Source organism: Capricornis sumatraensis, chromosome X (genome assembly GCF_032405125.1).
Source record: "Capricornis sumatraensis isolate serow.1 chromosome X, serow.2, whole genome shotgun sequence".
NCBI classification, from domain to species: Eukaryota; Metazoa; Chordata; class Mammalia; order Artiodactyla; family Bovidae; genus Capricornis; species Capricornis sumatraensis.
Genome location: NC_091092.1, coordinates 61,612,327 through 61,635,041, shown reverse-complemented (window position 1 = coordinate 61,635,041; position 22,715 = coordinate 61,612,327). Strand labels below are relative to the sequence as shown.

Genomic DNA, 22,715 nt, shown 5'->3' with positions numbered 1-22,715 from the left:
TCCCGCAGAGCCAGCCTCGCCTCCGCGGCCCTTCCACGCCTGTCACTCACCCGCGCAGCCAATTAGAACCCACAGATCGAGCGACTCTGCCGAGCGGGGGACGGGGCGGGGGGTATTTCCTGTAAGCCAACGAACGCACAGACTCCCAGGCAGGGGGGCGGGCCCGCGACTGTGACCCGAGCCAATCACAGGTCCCCGGCTACAGGCCGCTCGCGAGGCACGTTAGTCGCGCGCTCGCTTCTCCAAAATGGCGGCCTCTAAGGACGGTTGTGGTGTAGAAGTGGCTGCGGGGAACGGGAGGCGACTCCACCTGGGGATTCCTGAAGCGGTTTTTGTGGTAAGTGGCCAGCGGGTGTTTGATGCTACGCTGTTGTACCCTTTCTTCCTGGCCCCTCACCGGGGACTTGGTTGTTGGGGGGAGAGGCGTTGGGCCCAATTACCTGGGTGGGGGCGCTCCGGCCTGGACGGACTAAACTGGGGCGGGACCTGCCTGGGAGGGGGCCTGCCGTCCGAGCAGGTCACAGGCGCTAAGCGGGCGCGGGGCCGGAGGACTCGGGGGCGGAGGCGGGCCGCTTTGAGGGACCGCCTTCCCCCGCCCTCCGCGGCCTGCGGTTCCAACCCCGCTTCCGAGAAGACGGGAGGCCGTGAGAAGCTGGACCCTCAGCCTGGATTCTGGGGAGACCGAGGGGGACGGGGTAACGGAGCTGGGGCTCAGGTGTGAAGCTCGGCAATGACATCTCGGAAGGGCTGCGGCGGCCTGTGGCTTCCGAAGAAGACCCCCATGATGGGGGCGTCGGCCGGGAAAGCTCTCGAAGGCCATGTGAAACCCGCTAGGCCATGGAGGCCTTAGCCCACTGGCTGCGGGCGCTCACTAGAAAGTGAAATTGCAGAGTCGTGTCCAACTCTGTGACCCCATGGACTGTAGCCTACCAGGCTCCTCAGTCCATGGGATTTTCCAGGCAGGAATACTGGAGTGGGTTGCCATTTCCTTCTAGTGAAGCCGCTTGTAATCACTTTGAGGTACACGGTTCTAACAACGTAGAGAGTCCATAGGGTGCAGTTCACAGAGAAAGCCGGCAATGCCGTGTTGGAGGGTTCATTGAACGGGGAGACTAAACCAAGGCCAAACAGGGAAGCACATAGAGGCTTTCAATCCTGTCTCTCCTTAAGGCTGTTCTCGAAATAGTGTTTGAGAACTAGTTGAGTGTTGAGAAAACCTGATGGGTGTTCCAGGCCAGTATCACCCATCTTTCTCCACTCAGTTCTGGCTGAACTACTATAAAACCTTAATGGAAATTTCTCCACCTTTTGCTTTGTCCCGATATTGTCTTAATCTCTGCCTTTAAAAAGAATTTATTTATTTTAATTGGAGGCTAATTACTTTACAAGATTGTACTGGTTTTTGCCATACATTGACTTGAATCAGCCATTGGTGTACATATGTTCCCCATCGTGAATCACCCTCCCACCTCCCTCCCCATCCCATCTCTCAGGGTCGTCCCAGTGCACCAGCCCTGAGCACCCTGTCTTATGCATCGAACCTGGATTGGCTTTTTGTTGATGAAATCGTCCACCGTTCAGAAGACCCTTGTCTTTTATTTAGACCACTTTTATATGCACTGTATGAATATTTGCATTGGCTGACTCAGTTTTGTCCTATTTTATTTTATTTTATTTTTGTCCCTGAAGTGTGCCATGTATTTCCTTCCACTCATCTCCCACTTAATCATCAACAAGAGACAAAATTTGTTGAGTACCAGGCACATTCTTAATGCTTTTACACAACTCAGTAAGAGGCAAATACTGTTATTCTCATTTTGTACATGTTCAGACTGAGCCCCAGAGCCCTTGAGTAATTTGCCCCAAGTCACACAATGTGTGAGTGAGTTATCCAAGCTTTAAACTTGGTCAGTCTGTGGGCTCCAGACCTCTACTTCCATGCCATGCTCTGCTGCTGGGAGGAAAGTGAGGTCATTATCTTGCCCCCTGATCCTAGCACAGTGCCTGACACACAGTATAAACTCATAACTAAATGTCAGATTGAATTTCCATAGTGCCTTAAAATCCTGCATTCATGGTGCTCAACAAATGATGGCTTCAGAAATCTAATTCAGGAAGATGAAGTTTATCAAGGGGCTATATAAAGTGTTATCTTAAAATGCATTTTCTCTAAAATGTTATGAGTTGCTTTTTCTAGATCTTTAAAATTTCCATCAATACATTATATAAACAATCCAAATTTATATAAATATTTTTATGTTCCCCAACTAATGGGAAATAGCATGGTATTTTAGAAAGAACATTGGTTTCGAGACTAGAGTTTGAATCCTGCCTCTGCTTCCCAGTTGCTACTTATCTTGAGCATATTGCTTTACAACTTTGAGCCCCTCTGTTTCTTTAACTGAAATAAGGATAACATTACTTACAGATTTCTTCTGAGAAATAGAGAATGTGCTTTCAGTATTGCAAGTAGATACTTAATACATATTCATTTCGATAATAAGGCAATGTACCATAGTGGTTAGAAGTCAGACTGCCTTTTCCCCATTCCAGTTGGTACAGTAATTTTTTTCTTTGCTTTAATTGATCTTTTCCCCCCTTGTCCATTGTTTGGCTGCACCATCTCTCAACATCTAGTTCAGATATGACCTCTGTAGTTTTTTCTGACCACCACCCCAGGGTAGAATTCTTGGTGCTTCCATCTGTTCCCTTAGCCATATCTAATGTTTGTTGAACACTTACTAGCTTCTGTGTCCTCTTCTGAGTCTTTGACATGTGGTAACTCATTTAATCCCCTGTGGGGAAGAGGCACTTTTTTCTTTTACAGATGAGGAAGTTGAGGCCAAGACAAGAGTTAAACAACTGCCTCACAGTCCACACAGCTAGTACGTGATGCAGCCAGCATTCAAGCCATGCAGCCCCTGGGTCTTAACCACAGACTTTTGCTGCTGTAGTTCCTTCTCCTTGCTCGTGTCTAAGCTTCTAATAACATGTGCCAGAAACATTTCTTTTCCTATAACAATCCTTCTAGGAAGATGCTATCTCCAAAATGCTATCTCCTTGCACTTGATCGCCATGCAGAACTCAGCTGTTGCCTCAGGCTCACTTTTTCAGTTTTCTTTTTTTACAGCGTCTAACTTGATGGCTTCATAGTTCACTCCTTTGCTGTGTTTCTCTTCCTTTTTCTTGTTGCTTTTTTTTGGCTAAAATACTCCTTTCAAGCTGGTAAGCACGTGCTCACCTGTTGTCACTTGTGGTGTCCAACTCTTTGCGATCCCATGGACTGTAGCCTGCCAGCCTCCTCTGTCCATGGGATTTTCCCGGCAAGAAGACTAGGGTGGGTTGCCGTGCCTTCCTCCAGGGAATCTTCCCCCACCCAGGGATTGAACCCTTATCTCCTGCATCTCCTGTGTTGCAGACCAATTCTTTTCCTGCTGAGGCATCAGGGAAACCCTAGCTAGTAAGCATGGATAAGAATAATGCTTATCCCAGATAAGCAGAGATCCCAGAAACTGTAAGATAATTTGGAAATAAAACGGAGATAGCATCTTCCTAGAAGGATTGTAACAGGAAAATAAGTTTCCAGCACATGTTATTAGAAGCTTAGACACAAGCAAGGAGAATGAACTACAGCAGCAGAAGTCTAAATTTAAGTTTCCTGTATTGAAGGACTAAAGTTGTTTAAACTACTGGAAGGTTCTTACAGAATCTCCTTTGTTTCCATAGAGTTTCACTTAGTTCCTGATCGTTATCTATGTAACTAGCTTTTCTTCAGGGACAAGCATGTGTAGTATACATTAAAAATGCTGTTCAGTTTTATTGCTTTTCTTTTGCTTATTTATTCCTGTTAGGAAAGATTGTTTTGTTTGCCTTTTAGGCTTGGGCTTTCCTGGTGGCTCAGATGGTAAAAGAGTCTGCTTGCAATGCGGGAGACCTGGGTTTGATCCCTGGGGCGGGAAGATTCCCTGGAGAAGGGAATGGCAACGCACTCCAGTATTCTGGCCTGGAGAATTCCATGGACAGAGGAGTCTGGCAGGCTACAGTCCATGGGATCACAAGGAGTCAGACCTGACTGAGCAACTAACACTTTAACACTTTGGCTTACTTTATTTCGATCAGTTGATAACTTAAGGAAGTATTTGTGGCTTCTCTTGGGAACCTAATGACCATATTCAGCATGATTTTTATGGCAGAACTTGTAGAATTAAAATTGTAAGTAATAAAATGGATAATTTTGAATTATTTTGTGGCTAAGGCACATGACTAAATGACATGTTTGTTGGTAATTTTTGTATTTACTGTGAGTGCTGCATGACATATATATAATGCAGCAAAGTCATCTTTCCCTATATGTAAATAGGAAGGTGGGAGAAGAATAAATTGACTATATAACATATGTATGTGCACTGTCTGAAATGGTCTCTAACTTTTTATAACTAAAAAAGTTAAAAACAAGTCTTCGAAGAAAAAGAAACACAAGCTCTCCCCGCCCTCTCTCCCCCAAGCTCCTTTTATGTTTTAAAAAAGCTAAAGCCGTCAAAAATCTGAGGTATGAATTGTCAAATTCTTAATGTATTCTTTTTGATATTAAAAGGAAGATGTAGATTCCTTCATGAAACAGCCTGGGAATGAGACTGCAGATATTGTACTGAAGAAGCTGGATGAACAGTACCAGAAGTATAAGTTTATGGAACTCAATCTTGCCCAAAAAAAAAGGAGGTAAGTGTAAAAATTTCTAAGTTTTTAAGGTTAATATTACATCGCTGAAACTTTTGAAAGATTGAGATAATTTGCCTACAGATAAAAAGTCTATGTGTTGAATATTTAGTTTTATGAATTTTGTTAAATGTATCCATTTCTGTAACCACTGCCCAGATAAACATATGGAACATTTCTGTTACCCAGGAAGTTTCCTCTCAGCCCTTTCCGGCCATCCATGCCTGCTCTTAGAGACAAACACTGTTCTGATTATTTTTACCATAAATTAGTATTGTCTGTTCTTGAGCATCATATGACTGGAACCATATCGTAACTACTCTTTTATGTCAGGCTTCTTACACTTAGTATAGTGGTTTTGAGAGTCATCATCCATGGTACTGTGGGTATCAATAAATTAGTTTCTTTTTAGTGCTGAGTCATTTTCTACTATATGTGGGTTTACTACAGTTTTTGTCTATTTTTATCTATTTGCTTATTAATGGACATTTGGGTTGTTTCCCCATTTGGTTTTAAATATTTGCATGGACATATCTTTTCATTTCTCCTGGATTATTATCCAAGAGGTAGAATCACTGACTTGTATGGTAACTATGTTTAATTTTATGAGAAACTGCCAAAAATTCTAGGTGGCTCTAGCATATTATACGGCCACATTTCATTATTACATTACAGCAGTATTACATTATTGCAGTTATTATATGCAATTATAATTGTATCATTTGCAAGTATTGTTGTATATTATATTACAGCAATGTATGGGAATTCCAGTTCTTCAATCTCGCCAGCACTTGCTATTGTCAGTCTAAGATGCTTTTGAAAACCTAAGAGAATGAGTATTGAAGTCGTTATTCCATAACATCTAGGATCATAACATCCTAAATGTCTACTTCATTTTTTCATTTTGCCGGTGAGATGGCAGACCCACAGAAGTTATGGCTTTCCCAAGATTTCATAACTAATAGGCTTGGGCCAAAAATATTCTCATTTTCAGTCCTTTATTCCCCTATATTTTTATAGTAGCTTATGCAGTCAATTCACTGTAATAAATACTTATGGAGACCTGCTATATACATGTGCCAGCATTCTGATATCAAATATTATGGAGTACCTAATAGGTGCCAGATACTGTTTTTGGGTAAAATACCAATATCTGCTTTCAGTAGGGGTGTAGTCTAGTGGCATGATAGGTATGTAAATAAAAGAAGTACACAAAATATAGCAGTTAAGGTGCTGTGGTACAGAGTGATGAGTTAGCAGAGGGGAAGGGGTGAACTGCACGGAAACACAGGGGTTCAGGGGAAACTTCCAAGAGGAGCAGATAGCTGTGTAGAATGTTGAAGGCTGGTTATGAGCTTAGAAGCAGACTAAAGGGAGGAAGGGTAGTCTGGGTGTGAGGGTATCTCTTAGGCAGAGATACAAAAGTTGGTGTTTAGATGGGAATTCCTCTTTTTTTTTTTTTTAAATGGATACGCTGTAGACATTCTGTTTGACTTACCATTTAATTTGAATGTACTTTGATTTAACAGGTTTTTTTTTTCCTTAATGGTTAGTGCTTTTTGTATCCTGTTTAAGAAATATCCCAAGTTCATGAGGGTATTCTCTTCATTCTTTTATTCTCAGAGCTTTATTGTTTATCTCACACTTAGATCTATAATCTATGGGTTATTCAGAAGGATGTTGCTAAATTTCACAGCAGTAGTGGGCTTTTCAAGTATTGCCCTTTCTGTGTATACATTGATAGTTGTCTCTAGTCTTGTTCATAATCAGGTTTTTCTTTTGTTTCTCTCTTTTTTTGTTTTGGTAACACTTTCATAGGTTTGTGTATGGTTTCTCCATTAAGAGGCAGATAGTATCTAGTTCTCTCCTACAATGATACTTAATTCCTCAATCCATTAATGATGAGTTGCAAAATGCTGATGTTCTAATTCAGTTATTTATTTTTTATTTCTTAATAAGCTGGCATGTTGCTATAAACAGAAACGTCCCTTTATGTTCTCTTTGGTAAAAGTGGCTGTAAGATATCAGCTCACCTCTCAGTTTGTCCCTGGCAAGATTAGTCCTGTAGTCCCTGTCACCTCAACAGCTCTCTGCTGCCTGGCTGCAAAGGAAGTGTGTATTTTCCCTGGCTACTTGAACAGTTAGAAGCATACATGTTGAGTCTGCCGCCATCTTAACCTGAAACAATTTCCATCCTTTTTTTTTTTTTCTTAAAGCTTTTTACTCTGTTTCTTTAGATACATGCAGTTTGAGAATTATGAAGTCTTCTTGCTGATTTTAAACCCATGTAAAATAATGCTTCTTGTTTTAGGCAGTTTTGTTGGAAACTTAGAGCTACTTCACCTTTGTTTTGGCTAACATTTAAAAATTTGTTGGTGTATGTTGATTTATAATAAATACTATGTTTCTGCCATATAGCAAAGGGAATCAGCTGTACATACACATATATCCACTCTTTTTTAGATTCTTTTCCCATATAGGTCATTACAAAGTTCCCTGTGCTATATAGTAGGTCCTCACTAGTTATGTGATTTCTGTAAAGTAGTGTGTATATGTCAATCCCAATTTCTGAATTTATCCCTCACCTTTTATTTCCTCGCTAGTAACCATAAGTTTGTTTTTTACATCTGTGAGTCTGTTTCTGTTTTGTAAATAAGTACATGTGTACCCTTTTTTTTAGATTCCCCATGTAAGCAGTGTCACGTGATATTTGTCTTTCTCTGACTTAATTCACTCCATATCACAATCTCTAGGTCTCTCCATGTTGCTGCAAATGGCATGATGTCATTCCTTTTTATGGCTGAGTAATATTTCATGGTACATATGTACTGCATCTTCTCTATCCATTCCTCTGTCCATAGACATTTAGGTTGTTTCCATGTCCTGGCTGTTGTAAACAGTGCTGCAATGAACATTGAGGTGCATGTGTCCTTTCGAATCATGGCTTTCTCCAGATATATGCCCGGGAGTGGTGGCTAACATTTTCTTGGTATATCTTCTCCAATGCCTTTTCTTTCAACTGTTTTTACTATTTATATTTAAGGGTGTTCCATGTAAACAACATGCTTTTTTTTTCCTTTTTTTTAAAAATCCAACCTATCTATTTAGATAAGCTCATTTTTCTTTTTGGATACTTTCAAGATTGTCAGCTCTTTTGTTTTCAGTTCAGTTCAGTTCCATCCTACTCTTTGTGACTGTATGCACTGCAACACACCTGTCCGTCACCAACTCCCGGAGCTTGCTCAAACTCATGTCCATTGAGTCAGTGATGCCATCCAACCATCTCATCCTCTGCCGTCCCCTTCTCCTCCTGCCTTCAATCTTTCCCAGCATCAGGATCTTTTCCAATGAGTCAGTTCTTCACATCACATGGCCAAAGTTTTGGAATTCAGCTTCAGCATCAGTCCTTCCAATGAATATTCAGGAGTTGTTTCCTTCAGGAGGGACTGGTTGGATCTTCTTGCAGTCGAAGGGACTCTCAAGAGTTCACCAACACCACAGTTCAAAAGCATCAATCCTTTGGCAGTCAGCTTTCTTTATGGTCCAACTCTCACATCTATACATGACTGCTGGAAAAACCATAGCTTTGACTATACGGACCTTTGTCGGTTAAGTAATGTCTCTGCTTTTAAATATGCTGTCTAGGTTGGTCATAGCTTTTCTTGTAAGGAACAAGTGTCTTTTGATTTCATGGCTGCAATCACCATCGCAATGATTTTGGAGCCCCCCCAAAATAAAGTCTGTCTCACTGTTTCCATTGTTTCCTCATCTATTTGCCATGAAGTGAGAAACTGGATGCCATGATCTTAGTTTTTTGAATGTTGGAGTTTTAAGCCAACTTTTTCACTCTCCTCTGTCACTTTCATCAAGAGGCTCTTTAGTTCTTCTTTGCTTTCTTCCATAAGGGTGGTGTCATCTGCATATTTGAGGTTATTGATATTTCTCCTGGCGATCTTGCTTCCAGCTAGTGCTTCATCCAGCCCGGCATTTTGCATGATGTACTCTGCATATAAGTTAAATAAGCAGGGTGACAATATACAGCATTGTATACTCCTTTCCCAATTTGGAACCAGTCCATTGTTCCATGTCTGGTTCTTTCTGTTGCTTCTTGACCTGCATACAGATTTGTCTTTTTTGAGGCTATCTTTCTTAAATTCTTTCTTAACTGACTTATATTCAGGTTCCTGTAGCCATGGATACCTGTGTGGATTGCTTTTATCCATAGAGGAGTTTGCTTTTTGGGAGCTGTGCATCTGTATCAGCCTTGGACCTCTTGAACTCTGTTCCTAGTTCTTGCACTTAATATATGAGCTCCCAACTGAAGTGCGAGTCAGGGGCCCAGGCTCAGGTCTCCAGCTGGTATTGGCACCTGCCTTGAGACACATGCTTTTCTGTAGTCCTTACTGCTCAACTCAAAGCCTTTTCCAGTTTTATTCTTATCTTATTTTTCCTCCTGAAAGTTCCCTAACCTCTGTGATATCAGCCATACAACAAAACTACTTCTGTGGTTGATTGTTTTACAGCAGATGGCTCTGTGTAGTGTGGATATTAACCTTTTCTTTACACATGTTGTTTATCTTTTCTTGCACCCTGTCATATAAATTTACCTTCAGCTTGAAAAGTTACTTGTTAATTCATAATTTTCATGTGGTGGTCTCTTTAACACATTAATTTTTATGTGCTTTTATAAATTTCTGTAACTGGAAATTTTGTGATTATCAGTTTTTTCGATCATCTGTTAATTTTTTTCCTTTTCTCATTCTGGAATTCATGTTAATGTGGATGTTAGTTAACTCTTCTAATTCTGCCTTCCCTTTCTGTTTATTGTTTCTTTTTTTCTGCTGACTTCAGTAATTTTGTCTTTTGGCGATTAAATGGATTGCTATCCATGAGTCCTTTATTTCAGCCATTACATTTTTTATACCTAGTATTTTTGGTTCTTACAGCTACTCATTTCTTTTTTATATTACCAGTATCCTGTCTTGTCTTTTTGAAGTATTTAAAAATATTCACTGTATAATCTTTTAGTATTTGGATGGCATCACCGACTCCATGGACATGAGTTTAGGTAAACTCCAGGAGTTGGTGATGGACAGGGAGTCTTGGGATGCTGCAGTCCATGGGGTCACAAAGAGTCGGACATGACTGAGCGACTGAACTGAACTAAACTGCACTTGTTTCATCCGGTAGAGGTCGTTGAGTTTATTTTTTTTAATTTATTTTGTAGTTTAGTTTATCAGATGACCATTTTTTCCCCCTGTCAGCTCATATTCCCTCAGGGATATCCGTTCCCTTTGGCCAGTAATATGTGTGGAAGTGGGAGTGAGTAATTCAAGTCCTTCCTGGTGGGCAGAGTTTACACTCTGTGGCATGGCCATCAGACAAACGCTCCTTCTCCTCAGCCAAGTGCTTCAGGCTCTGGGAGATTCTTTCCATTCCTTTCTCTTTGACTGGTTTCACTGGCATCTCCCCTGGGAGGACGATGGGGAGAACAGAACTACTAGGGGCCAGTACTTTCTTCTCAGCCCTCAGTCTGACCTCTCCCTGCCTCTGGCCAATAGTATTGTTTTTCTGCCCTGTTACAGTCATGGGGTAGGTAATGTGATTCATGCAGGGCAATTTAGAGGGAGGAAAAACAACTAGAAATTTGCCCTTTAGCCTTAAATGCTCCTCCCTTTGAAGACTTGATCTAGTTCCCTCTGTCTCTGCTCTCACCTAGAAATTTCCATTGTTCATAGAATAACAAAGACCTAGAACTGACCCAGATGTCCATTGGCAGGATAATGGATGAACAGGTTGTGTTATATTTGTAAATGTATATAACACAGCAGTAAAAATGGGTGAACAACTCTTAGGAATTTGATTGGGTTATAAAGCAAACACCAGAAAAATGCAACTAACATGAGCCCATTTGTATCAAGAAACTAGCAAAGAATATATTGTTTAGGAATACATGTAACTGTAATGAAACTATTTGAAGAAGTAAAAAAGGGACTATAAACCCACAGTTCAGGAGAGCTGCTATTTTTTGAGACAGAGCAGGGTAGGGAGGAACCAGAGATCAAATTGCCAACATCTGTTGGATCATAGAAAAAGCAAGGGAATTCAGAAAGACGTCTACTTCTGCGACATTGACTATGCTAAAGCTTGTGACTGTGTGGATCACAGCAGACTGGAAAATTCTTAAAGAGATGGGAATACCAGACCATCTTATCTGTCTCCTGAGAAACCTGTATACAGGTCAAGAAACAACAGTTAGAACTGGATGTGGAACAACAGACTTGTTCAAAATTGGGAAAGGAGTACATCAAGGCTGTATATTGTCACCCTGCTTATTTAACTTCTATGCAGAGTACATCCTGCGAAATGCCAGGCTGGATGAATCACAAGCTGGAATCAAAACTGCCTGGAGAAATAACAACCTCAGATATGCAGATGCCACACTCTAATGGCAGAAAGCAAAGAGGCACTAAAGAGCCTCTTGATGAGCGTGAAAGAGGAGAATGAAAATTACTTACAACTCAACATTCAGAAAGCTAAGATCATGGCATCTGGTCCTATAACTTCATGGCAAACAGATGGGGAAAAAGTGAAAACAGTGGTAGATTTTATCTTCTCAGGCTCTAAAATCACTGTGGATGGTGACTGCGGCCACAAAATTAAAAGACACTTGCTCCTTGGAAGAAAAACTGAGAAACCTAAACAGCATATTAAAAAGCAGAGACATCACTTTTCCAGTGATGTCAGTAGTTTTGCTAGTAGTCATATGGATGTGAGAGTTGGTCCATAAAGATGGCTGAGCAATGAAGAATCGATGCTTTCAAATTATGATGCTGTAGAAGACTCTTAAGAGTCCCTTGGACAGCAAGAAGATCAAACCAGTCCATCCTGAAGGAAATGAACCCTGAATATTCATGGGAAGGACTGATGCTGAAGCTGAAGCTCCAGTCCTTTGGCCACCTGATATGAAGAGCCGACTCATTGGAAAAGACACTGATGCTGGGAAAGATTGAGGGTAGAAGAAGGTGGCAGTAGAGGGTAAGATGGTTAGATGGCATCACTGACTTAGTGGACATGAGTTTGAGCAAACTCTGGGAGATAGTGAAGTACAGAGAAGCCTGGTGTGCTACAGTCCATGTGGTTGTGGGGAATCAGACACGACTTAGGGAATGAACAATAAGGGTGGGGAGGGTGTATTGCTCAGACATGCACAGTGGCCTTGGTGGTCTAGTTCCTGAGATGTCCAGAGTTGCAGCTGCTTGATTGATTGCTATGCTTCATAACCTATATATTACATGTAATATCTACATGTACAACAATATAACATAGAAATCATTTGTATGACCAAAACAATTTGATCTGAACGTACTAATGTTACATGTCTATCAGATACTATACGCATGAACACGTTTATATCTTTCTCGCATTTACGTTATCACCATAGACAAAGAGAAGCAAAATTGAGAGATCTATGACATCTGTATTGAATCGTAAAGAGTTCACAGAACAGTAGCCTTCAAGCTATGCTTAAAAAAAAATCAATGCTAAATGTTTGTTTCTCCACTCTTCACTGGGTTGTCTTGCCAGATAGTGATACTATTTTTCAAGCAGCAGGCCTCTGTGACACATTTCCCAGGTCAGTAGCACAGATTGTAAAGAAGTTTGCCGTGCTAACCTCGTTCACATGTACTGTGACTTCCTTTATATGATTCAGGAAGTACATGTTCATTATCATATTTAGAATTTATTTACATGCTGATCTCTAATAATATTTAGTTGCATGTCTTCTGAAAGAACCACAGCTTTATTTTTAGTCCGTTTTTAGTCCATTTGGTTATAGATTACACTGGGATTTGACAGGACTCCCAGAATAGTTTTGCACATTTTTCCATGTGAAACACTTGAAAGCCTTGGGCAGCTTCTAATCGTCAAAAACAAAAGAGCTAAAACGGTCTCATTCTGTATTCTCTGAGTTTGGCTTTGAGTGTTTTCAGCATATTGTTATCTCTTGTCAGTGAGAGTGACTTCATTTGGGAATCAGTTGCTAGTAGTTTTTAAAAATTATTTTGAATAAGCTTTATTTTTAAAGGCAGTTTTAGTTTTGTAGCAAAATGGAGCATAAAGTACAGAGGTTTTCTATTTAGCCCCTGCCCCTACACATGTATAACCTTCCCATTATCTATACCTTTCACCAGAGTGGAACGTTTGTTACACATGATGAACCAATATTGATATGTTCTTATTAACTAAGGTCCATAGTTTACATTAGTGTCCACTCTTATGTTGTACATTTGATGGGTTTGAACATATGCACAATGACATGTATCTGTCATTATTGTGTCATACAGAGTAGTTTCACTGCCGTAAGAATTCTCTGTGTGCAATGTATTCATCCCTCCCTCCCCTTCCTAAACTCCTGGCAACCAGTGATGCTTTCACTGTCTCCATAGTTTTGTCTTTTCCAGAATGTCTTACAGCCAGAATCCTACAGTATGTAGTACCCCTTTCAGGTTGGTTTCTTTCATTTAGTCATACGCATTTAGGCTTCTTGCATGTCTTTTCATAGCTTGATAGATCATTTCTTTTTAGCAGTGAATATTATTCCTTTGTCCAGATGGACCACAACTTATTTCTCTGTTTGCCTACCAAGGGCATCTGGGTTGCTTCCAAGTTTGGGCAATTATGAATAAAGTTGCTGTAAACATTTGTGTGTAGTTTTTGTGTGAACCTGAGTTTCCAGCTCCTTTGGATAAATACCAAGGAGCATGATTGCTGGGTCGTATGGTAAGTAAAGTTGCTCAATCGTGTCCGACTCTTTGCGACCGCATGGACTGTAGCCTACAACACTCCTCCGTCCATGGGATTTTCCAGGCAAGAGTACCAGAGTGGCTTGCCATTTCCTTCTCCAGAGGATCTTCCCAACCCAGGGATCGAACCTGGGTCTCCCACATTGTAGGCAGACGCTTTACCATCTGAGCCACCAGGGAAGATATGGTAAGAATGTGTTTAGTTTTGTAAGAAACTGACAAACTGTCTTCTAAAGTGACTGTTCAGTTCAGTTCAGTTCAGTCGCTCAGTCGTGTCCGACTCTTTGCGACCCCATGAATCGTAGCACGCCAGGCCTCCCTGTCCATCACCAACTCCCGGAGTTCACTCAGACTCACATCCATCGAGTCAGTGATGCCATCTAGCCATCTCATCCTCTGTCGTCCCCTTCTCTTCCTGCCCCCAATCCCTCCCAGCATCAGAGTCTTTTCCAGTGAGTCAGCTCTTCACATGAGGTGACCAAAGTACTGGAATTTCAGCTTTAGCGTCATTCCTTCCAAAGAAATCCCAGGGTTGATCTCCTTCAGAATGGACTATTTGGATCTCCTTGCAGTCCAAGGGACTCTCAAGAGTCTTCTCCAACACCACAGTTCAAAAGCAATCAATTCTTTGGCGCTCAGCTTTCTTCACAGTCCAACTCTTGCATCCGTACATGACCACTGGAAAAACCATAGCCTGTAAGTGACTGTACCATGTTGCATTCCCTCCAGCAATGAATGAAAATTAACGTTGCTCCGTATCCTCACCAGCATCCAGAGCTGTCAGTATTCTGGATTTTGGCCATTGTAATAGGTGTGTGCGTGCTCAGTGGCTCAGTCGTGTCCGACTCTTTGCGATCCCATGGAGTGTAGCCCACCAGGTTCCTCTGTCCATTGGATTCTCCAGGCAGGAGTATTGGAGTGGGTGGCCATGCCCGCCTCCAAGAGATTGTCCTGACCCAGGGATCAAACACACGTCTCCTGCATTGGCAGGCAGATTCTTTACCACTAGCGCCACCTGGGAAGCGCAGAATAGGTGTGCAGTGGTTATGTCATTGTTTAAATTTGCATTTCTCTGGTTATGGACAGGGAGGCCTGGCATGCTGCTGTTCATGGGGTCGCAGAGTCGGACACGACTGAGCGACTGAACTGATACTGATACTGATGATATATGATATGGAGCATCTTTTCATATGCTTATTTGCCATTTGTATATCTTCTTTGGTAGGGTATTAAGTCCTTTGGTCCATTTTTTAATACAATTTTTCCTTATTGTTGAGTTTTGAAAGTTCTTCATATATATTGGATTCCAGTCCTTTATCACATGTGTCTTTTACAGATATCTCATCCCAGTCTGTGGCTTGTCTTTTCATTAAAGTCTATCACATCAATTATTTCTTTTATGGATTATGTCTTTGATATTAATATCTGAAAAATCATTACCAGACTCAAGGTCATCTAGCTTTTTTCCTGTGTTATCTTCTAGGAGCATTATAGTTTGTATCATACTTTACATATGTGATTCATTTCAACTTAAGTTTTGTGAAATGTGTATGTATGTCTGTGTTTAGATTCATTTTTTTTATGTGTGGATGTCCAGTTGGTTCAGTCTGATCAGTCTCATCATGTCTATCATTGTTTTCATAAATTTTCTGGGTTCAAACCAATGATCCATTTATAATTTTAGTAACAATTATTACCTAACTTGAAAAGAAAATAGTATTTTTCAACATAAAAGTTAAATCACCCAAAGTTTAAAAGGGTTATGAAATTATACTGTATCTTACTGTGGTGTGTTTTGCATTCAGTTGATTTTGCATTGTGAGAAGTGCAGATGCTGAGAAGCTGTCCCTGCACTTGCTGCTGTTAAGTTGGTGGTTTCCAGTTGAGAATATAATACTTGAATGCATGTTATTTAAAAAATTAATCTATTTAAAATGCAATTCTAATTAAATGTAGAACCTCTGAATCACCTCTGGGGGATATGACTTTCTGGTGGCTCAGCTGGTAAAGAATCTGCCTGCAGTGCGGGAGACCTGGGTTTAATCCCTTATTCAGGAAGATCCCCTGGAGGAGGGCATGACAACCCACTCTGATATTGCCTGGAGAATCTCCATGGACAGAGGAGCCTGGCAGGTTACAGTCCATGAGGTCACAAAGAGTCGAACACGACTGAGTGACTATGCACACACAGCCCAGAAAAGTTAACTAATGGAGGATTTGACATATAGAACAGGACTCTGTTCACAATAGGTGTTCCATAAGTATTTGCTGTTATATTGAAGTAGTTTAATAAATATTTATGTCTGAATTATCTTAGATATTTTAGTAAACAGTTAATTTAATATCTTACATATAAAATAGATTGACTATTTCATATTTACATATTGTCCTCAAAACATATCAATAGAAAGTACAAAGCTAGTAAGACTGTTTCTTGGTGCCAGATACTAAAGTAACCTTTTTCTTATTCACAGGCTAAAGGGCCAGATTCCTGAAATTAAGCAGACTTTAGAAATTCTAAAATACATGCAGAAGAAAAAAGTAAGTGCCTTTTTTGTTTGTAAACATGAGTAAACCAGGATAGTTCAGCAGAGACACGTGTTCCTTGATTGCTTGGTCTCTGGTATTTGAACCCATGCTGGAAGGAATCAGGATGCATGCGCTCCCTGTGCAGTCCTGTGGCCCCAGTGGTCCTTTCTTTACCCTTCTCCTTTACCTCTCTGTCCCTCAGTTCCTCCACCTGATTTGTCTGTGGGGTGAGACTGTTTTAAATGGCTTAAGCTCAGCTCTGCAATCGCTTGTATGACCTTGGTATTAAGATGGACAGTTTACAGTACCGTCATGTATTTTTTTTTTTTTTTGAAGGAGTCCACCAGTTCACTGGAGACCAGGTTCTTATTGGCAGATAACCTGTATTGCAAAGCTTCAGTTCCTCCTACCGATAAAGTGTGTCTGTGGTTGGGGGTAAGTCAGTGTCATTGTCACAGCTTCCTTGGCTGACATTTGGTAAGGCAGTGTGTTTTCCCCAACATGGCAGTATTGGAGGGGAGCACTTGACCATGGACGGAATGAAGGGGTAGCATTGCGGGGGACTAGGAGTATGAGAAAGATTGCCTCAGAAACATGCTCGAGTCTCTTCCAGTCAAAACAAAATGGACCAAAACCTGGCTTTCCCTCCAGCTAGCACTTTATCTGTTAAATGTAACAGAAGGTATTGTCGAACCTCAGATGTTTGTTCATTATCAGAGTTTATGAGTTCTAGAAAGATCTCTCTGAACTTAAGGGGGAACAGATTATTATAAAAACCTTGGGGTTAGAACCCATTTGAAAAAGTCAAACATTTCAGTTGTGATGATTTCAGAGACCTTGTCTATGATTTTTCCTGTTACTACTCTTGAGTCCCATGATCAACCAAGTTATGCCTGACCACACAGGTAGGTCTTGCTACCTCAGGCAAGTTTCAAAGTAGCAAATTGGGAGGATTTCCACTCGCTGCTATCCTGTACAGTCATCCCCGAGAGGCACTCTAGGACCATGAAAGGTTGGCAGATCATACATGGAAACTCACTTCTCGTATCTGTTAGTTCCTCCTTCCTGATTTCTGTTAGCGGTAACATTTCAGAGTTCATGCATTTGTTTCTACAAACATAATTCCCATTCTTGATTAGTTTTAGTTTTATAAATGGAACGGCTAGCCACCCAGTAGCTCAGATCTAAGGGGTTATCCTCCTTGGTTTCTCTTCTCCTTGGCCCACACTTAATCAGCACGTGGGGATAAAATGATTCCATAAAGTAGACTGGGACAACAGGGAGCACTCTCCTGAGAATTATGGCTGGAGCCTACCTTACACGAGATGGATTCCAAATGGATCATGTACTCACATGAAATAGTGACACCATCAGAGTTGTAGACCAAGTCACAGACAATTGTAGCCCTGGAATAAGGATGGTTTTTCAGGCCTCAAAACTCGGAAACCATGAGCAAAGTAAAAAGACAACAAGAAAAAATATATGTGACTCATATTTCACACAAAGGACTAACAGGTTTGCAGAACGACTTGGAGTTGTCTTTTGGGTATGTTAGTCTTCAGATGCCTGTTAGACTGTCAAGTAGAGAGGAGTTTGAGGAGTGAATCAACTAAGGAGATACGCTTAAATGAATGAATGATGGTTTTTGACACGAATGACGTGTTTTAAAATGTATTCTATTTCCTCTTATTAAAAGTGAAGTGAAGTCGCTCAGTCCTGTCTGACTCTTTGCAGCCCCGTGGACTGTAGCCTATCAGGCTCCTCCGTCCATGGGATTTTCCAGGCAAGAGTGCTGGAGTGGATTGCCATTTCCTTCTCCAGGGGATCTTCCCGACCTAGGAATCGATCCCGGGTCTCCCTCATTGCAGGCAGATGCTTTACCGTCTGAGCCACCAGGGAAGCCCTGAAGTTGCTCAGTCGTGTCCAACTCTGCGACCCCATGGACTGTAGCCCACCAGGCTCCTCCATCCATGGAATTTTCTAGGCAAAGGTACTGGAGTGGGTTACCATTTCCTTCTCCAGGGGATCTTCCTGACCCAGGGATCGAACCCGAGTCTCCCGTATTGTGGGCAGATGCTTTATTGTCTGAGCCACCAGGGAATCCCTCTTGTTACAAGTAAGCAAAGTGTAGACATTTTCTGGGAAAAAATGTGCTAAGTATCAGTAATTGAGAAGTGAGATTGGGAATCTGGGTTTGGAGAAGCCTTTACTTTGCACTGAATATTTTAGTCCTGTCTAAATTTATGCAGCTTTCTAATTATCACAAGGGCTTCCCTTGTGGCTTAGCTGGTAAAGAATCCGCCTGCAATGCGGGAGACCTGGGTCGGGAAGATCCCCTGGAGAAGGGAAGGGCTACCCACTCCAGTATTCTGGCCTGGGGAAATCCTTGTCCATGGGGTTGCAAAGAGTCAGACACGACTGAGCGGCTTTCACTTACTCACTTGGAATTATAATGAACTGGCATATTCAGTTGATAAGTATGTAGCAGCTGCTTGGTGCTAAGTCCTTTCATGTTGTCTCATTAATTCTTACAACAGTCCTTTGAGTAATTTTTAAATTCCATTTGTCATGTGATGAAAGTGGTTCAGGAAATGCCTGGTGGTAAGTCAGGTGATAGTTCAGAGCTGTGAAAGGTACGGTTCCCTGTTACAAAAGTGCATGCCTTCCCAAGTGTCAGCAGTTACTCCAGATCTTAGATCCAGACTTGGTCACCTTGCCTTCGCCTCTGGCATCTGTTGAAGGTTGGAAGGGGGCAGTTAAAGCTAGCTGTTTCTCTTAATGGACCAAATGTAGATAATACGTATGTCTTTGAAAGCTTTAAAGTTCTACCTTAAGCTCAGAAACAACTACTTTAGTTGATTTAGTGTCCCGATAGAGATGGTAGAAAGATAGGGTTTGGTAACTAAAGATACTGGTTCCTATCCTAATTCTTCCATTTATTTAGTATTTCTGAAATCATAGGTAAGTTGACTTCTCAGAGCCTATTTTCTTCACTGTAGAGTTGAGGAAAAAATGATATAATGTATGTAAATATATTCTCTAACTCAGAGGGCAATAAATATTGTGTTAAAAGCCAGAGAGTAAATATTTTTGGTGTTGCAGACCACATGGTCTCTGCCACAACTAGTACTTGGCTCACCACTGCGGCATGAAAGTCTTAAGTGAATAAAGAGCGGCTGGGTTTCCAAAAAACTTAGGACAAGAGATGGCTGGCCAAATTTGACCCAAAGGCTTCAGTTTGCCAACCACTGCTCTAACCTATGAAGCACAAAGTCAGTGTTTGCTGATTGTCATGCTTTTCTCTGCAGGCAAACGTAATGCTTGAATATGATATTGATGAAGCTCAGGCGTTGTTGGAAAAGAATTTATTGACGGCCACAAAGAATCTTGATTCTCTTGAGGAAGACCTCGACTTTCTTCGAGATCAGTTTACTACCACGGAAGTCAGTATCCTTTCCTAAAGAAAGGCAAAGGGGGGAAAGGAGAAAAATGTTTTTTATGTTCTTATGTGCATTGCTTTAATGAGAAGAATGTCCTTATTCTTAGACTAATGTTAAGTTGCAGATTTTATAACAGTAGTAAATGACATATTTTAGAACTAATACTGAAATAAGTTTAGAGATAGACTTATCTGAATTTGAGGTGTGAAAGTGTGGAAATAGCAAATTCAATTTAGTACATGAGTATTTCTAGTTCAAATATTTTCTCAAAATAATCTTTATAGCTAGTTAAGTACTAGAGTTCCACAACTCTTTATTAAGGGTCTCCTGTGTTCCTACAGCTGTGCTAAGCTGTGTGGGGCATGCGCTGGTGAGGAGATCAGTGTAAAAAAAGAATGACAAAACACACGTGAGACAGCTAGTGATCATTTCATAGCAAAATAGAAGTCAGTCAGCTTCAGGTAGTCAGTACCAAGGCAGTTTAAAATTAGGGCAATAGATGTGAGCTTGAGTGATTTCAGAAGTCTTTGAGAAGATAGGGCTGAGACTGTATTTAAGGGTAATGTAGGATTTCTTTTAGCAGAGAGAAAGGGAAGGCTCTTGTGTTGAAACCCAGCTCTTGGCGTTTTCCCTCTGATCTGTGTCTCCTCATTGTCAGAATCTTTGGCCCCACACAGTCATTCAAGACAGAAACCTGGGAGTCAATCTTCTTACCTCTCTGTTATGCTTATTTTGGCCTTTTAGAACCGAGGGTCAGTAGTTTATTTATTTATTGTAATTGGAGGCTAATTACTTTGCAATATTGTGGTGGGTTTTGCCATACATTCACACGAATCAGCCGTGGGTTTACATGTGTTCCCAGCCTGACCCCCCCACCTCCCTCCCCATCCCATCCTGCAAGGTCATCCCAGTGCACCAGCCCTGAGCACCCTGCCTCATGCATAGAACCTGGACTGGCGATCTGTTTCAAATATGATAATATACATGTTACAATGCTGTTCTCTCAAATCATGCCACCCTTACCTTCTCCCACAGATTCCAAAAGTCTGTTCTTTACATCTCTGTTTCTTTTGCTAGGGTCGTCGTTACCATCTTTCTAAATTCCATATATATGTGTTAATATACTATATTGGTATTTTTTTTCTTTCTGACTTACTTTACTCTGTACAATAGGTTCCAGTTTCATCCGCCTAATTAGAACTGATTCAAATGAATTCTTTTTAATAGCTGAGTAATATTCCATTGTGTATATGTACCACAGCTTTCTTATTCATTCGTCTAAGGATGGACATCTAGGTTGCTTCCATGTCCTGGCTATTGTAAACGGTACCGTGATGAACATTGGGGTACATGTGTCTCTTTAATTCTGGTTTCCTCAGTGTGTATGCCCAGCAGTGGGATTGCTGGGTCGTATGGCAGTTTTCTACTCTGTTTTCCTCCTCCCAGTCCTTCACACTCTCTCTGCTGTGAATTCACTGAGTCACACTTCTTATTTTTATTCCTCTGGCTATAATGCTTCAGTGCTTCTTTGTTACATGTCAGCTATGCACATGGGCACTCTGGGCGGGGGTGGTCCCTGCCAGTCTCAATTCCATGTGCCACTGACTGATTTCCTGCCCGGGTCCTCCCCTGGTGCACCCAAGGTCCAAATCACCCCAGATGGTTTTCCTCACCCCCTAAATGAGGCGTGCCCTTTATATGTTCACATTTGGTTCCTCCTACCAAGATTGATATCCCCCTATTTGCTGGGTTCCTCCATCTTATCTTTTGTCTTTCAGCTCAAGCAGCAGAACATTTCTGAACATTTTCTAGTCCTCTCGGGGTGTTCTGTTGCTCCTCTGTGATTCCTGAGCACTTTGCATATAGTACTTAAAATTTGTTTTTCATGCCAGACTGGGAGCTCTTCAAGTGTAGGAGCTGCACGTTCTCTCTCCTCCATAGCATGTAGTGCATGACAGGTTTTAAGGGGTTGGGTGAAGGCCTGTCTGAGGCCTAGAGCAGGGGATAGCACATGACTGGTAATGTGGAGACTTCATTCAGAGGGAACAAAAATATAAAATACCTAGAAGATAATATTGTACCTTCAGGACACACCACCAAAGGCATTAGCCGGGAAAGAAAGCACTGATAGGTGAAGGCCTATGCAGGGTGGTGCTTGTGGAAAGGAAAAGATATAGATGCTGAATAGATTGCATAAATTAAGCCAAACAGAGGGTAAGAGATAAAATTAGTAATAATTAAATTGTAATAATTTAAATATTGCATGTCAGGGTATGCTTTGAACCACCTTTGAAATACTGTGGATGAGGGGCTCTCTTGAAAACTGTTGGGAGTGTCAAGCACACATGTGTCAACTATAATACTATAGTTGACCAGCTATGCTAAACAATCATTGATTTGAGATCTTGACTAGGTTTTGGTGGAATTTTGTTCCAGTCTTTGCTTGGCAGATGATACTACACCTTGCTGTAGACACTAGTATTTTGTGTGTGTGATTTCTGTCTTTCATTCAGTGTGTGACTGCACAATATCTTTCAAATTGCTTTGGCATTTTCTTTGACAATTCTTGCAGATATGGCCAGAGTTTATAATTGGGATGTTAAGAGAAGAAACAAAGATGATTCTACCAAGAACAAAGCATAAAGATGGCAGTTAAAAATGTGGTTCAGTTTTCCAAACATGTTTATGCTTAAAAGTTGACATAACTAAATGATTTTTAACAGCAAGAATAATTAAAACTTTAAAAACAGATAAGCACCACTTTATTTATTTATAAAAACAAAATTAGTTGCAAATATTTTATGAAACTTACAGTGTTGTTATTTTATTTTTTGCATTTCCAACAAAGTAAATGCTGCTTTCATCATTTTTGTTTGTTTGTCTGTTTTTTATAAGGAAAGTCTTAGCCAAAATGGCTAGAAACTGTGAGATATGTTATAGAAGCTGATTTCTGGACAGATTAGCACAGTTTACTTTTTCTGTATTGCCTGGTGTTACTTGTGTTATGGTTAAACCAGTTTAGAGGTAGAAAAAACAGTTGAAATATTTGAAAATTTGTTTTTCTTTAGTACACGTAGGGCTTTATGGTCCTCTGTTGTTGTTATTTGTCCTTTGTAAATGGAGTTTCATGAATTACTGCTTAGCTAATAACTATGTAATGTTCTATACTTTTCGGGAAATGGCAGTTTGCATTCCTAAATAGTAAGAGGGCTATTGAGACAAC

General features: G+C 40.9%; 1 protein-coding gene across 1 annotated transcript; it reads left to right on the top strand.

The window, feature by feature from the left end:
- The first annotated feature begins 230 nt into the window (after positions 1-230).
- Positions 231-22,321, top strand: VBP1 (VHL binding protein 1). Its single transcript, XM_068962611.1, has 6 exons — positions 231-337; positions 4,595-4,719; positions 15,998-16,064; positions 16,389-16,487; positions 19,361-19,499; positions 22,065-22,321. Exons 1-6 carry the CDS (start codon positions 248-250, stop codon positions 22,133-22,135), a joined length of 591 nt encoding a protein of 196 aa, XP_068818712.1. The 5' UTR covers positions 231-247; the 3' UTR covers positions 22,136-22,321.
- The last annotated feature ends 394 nt before the right edge of the window (positions 22,322-22,715 follow it).

What these genes read in the sequence shown, in the direction of transcription:
- VBP1 (XM_068962611.1), top strand. Translation starts at nt 248, where the DNA reads ATGGCGGCCTCTAAGGACGGTTGTGGTGTAGAAGTGGCTGCGGGGAAC. An exon ending in CTTGCCCAAAAAAAAAGGAG is followed by an intron (nt 4,720 to 15,997) that starts GTAAGTGTAAAA and finishes TCTTATTCACAG; the next exon opens with GCTAAAGGGCCAGATTCCTG. An exon ending in GTTTACTACCACGGAAGTCA is followed by an intron (nt 19,500 to 22,064) that starts GTATCCTTTCCT and finishes CAATTCTTGCAG; the next exon opens with ATATGGCCAGAGTTTATAAT.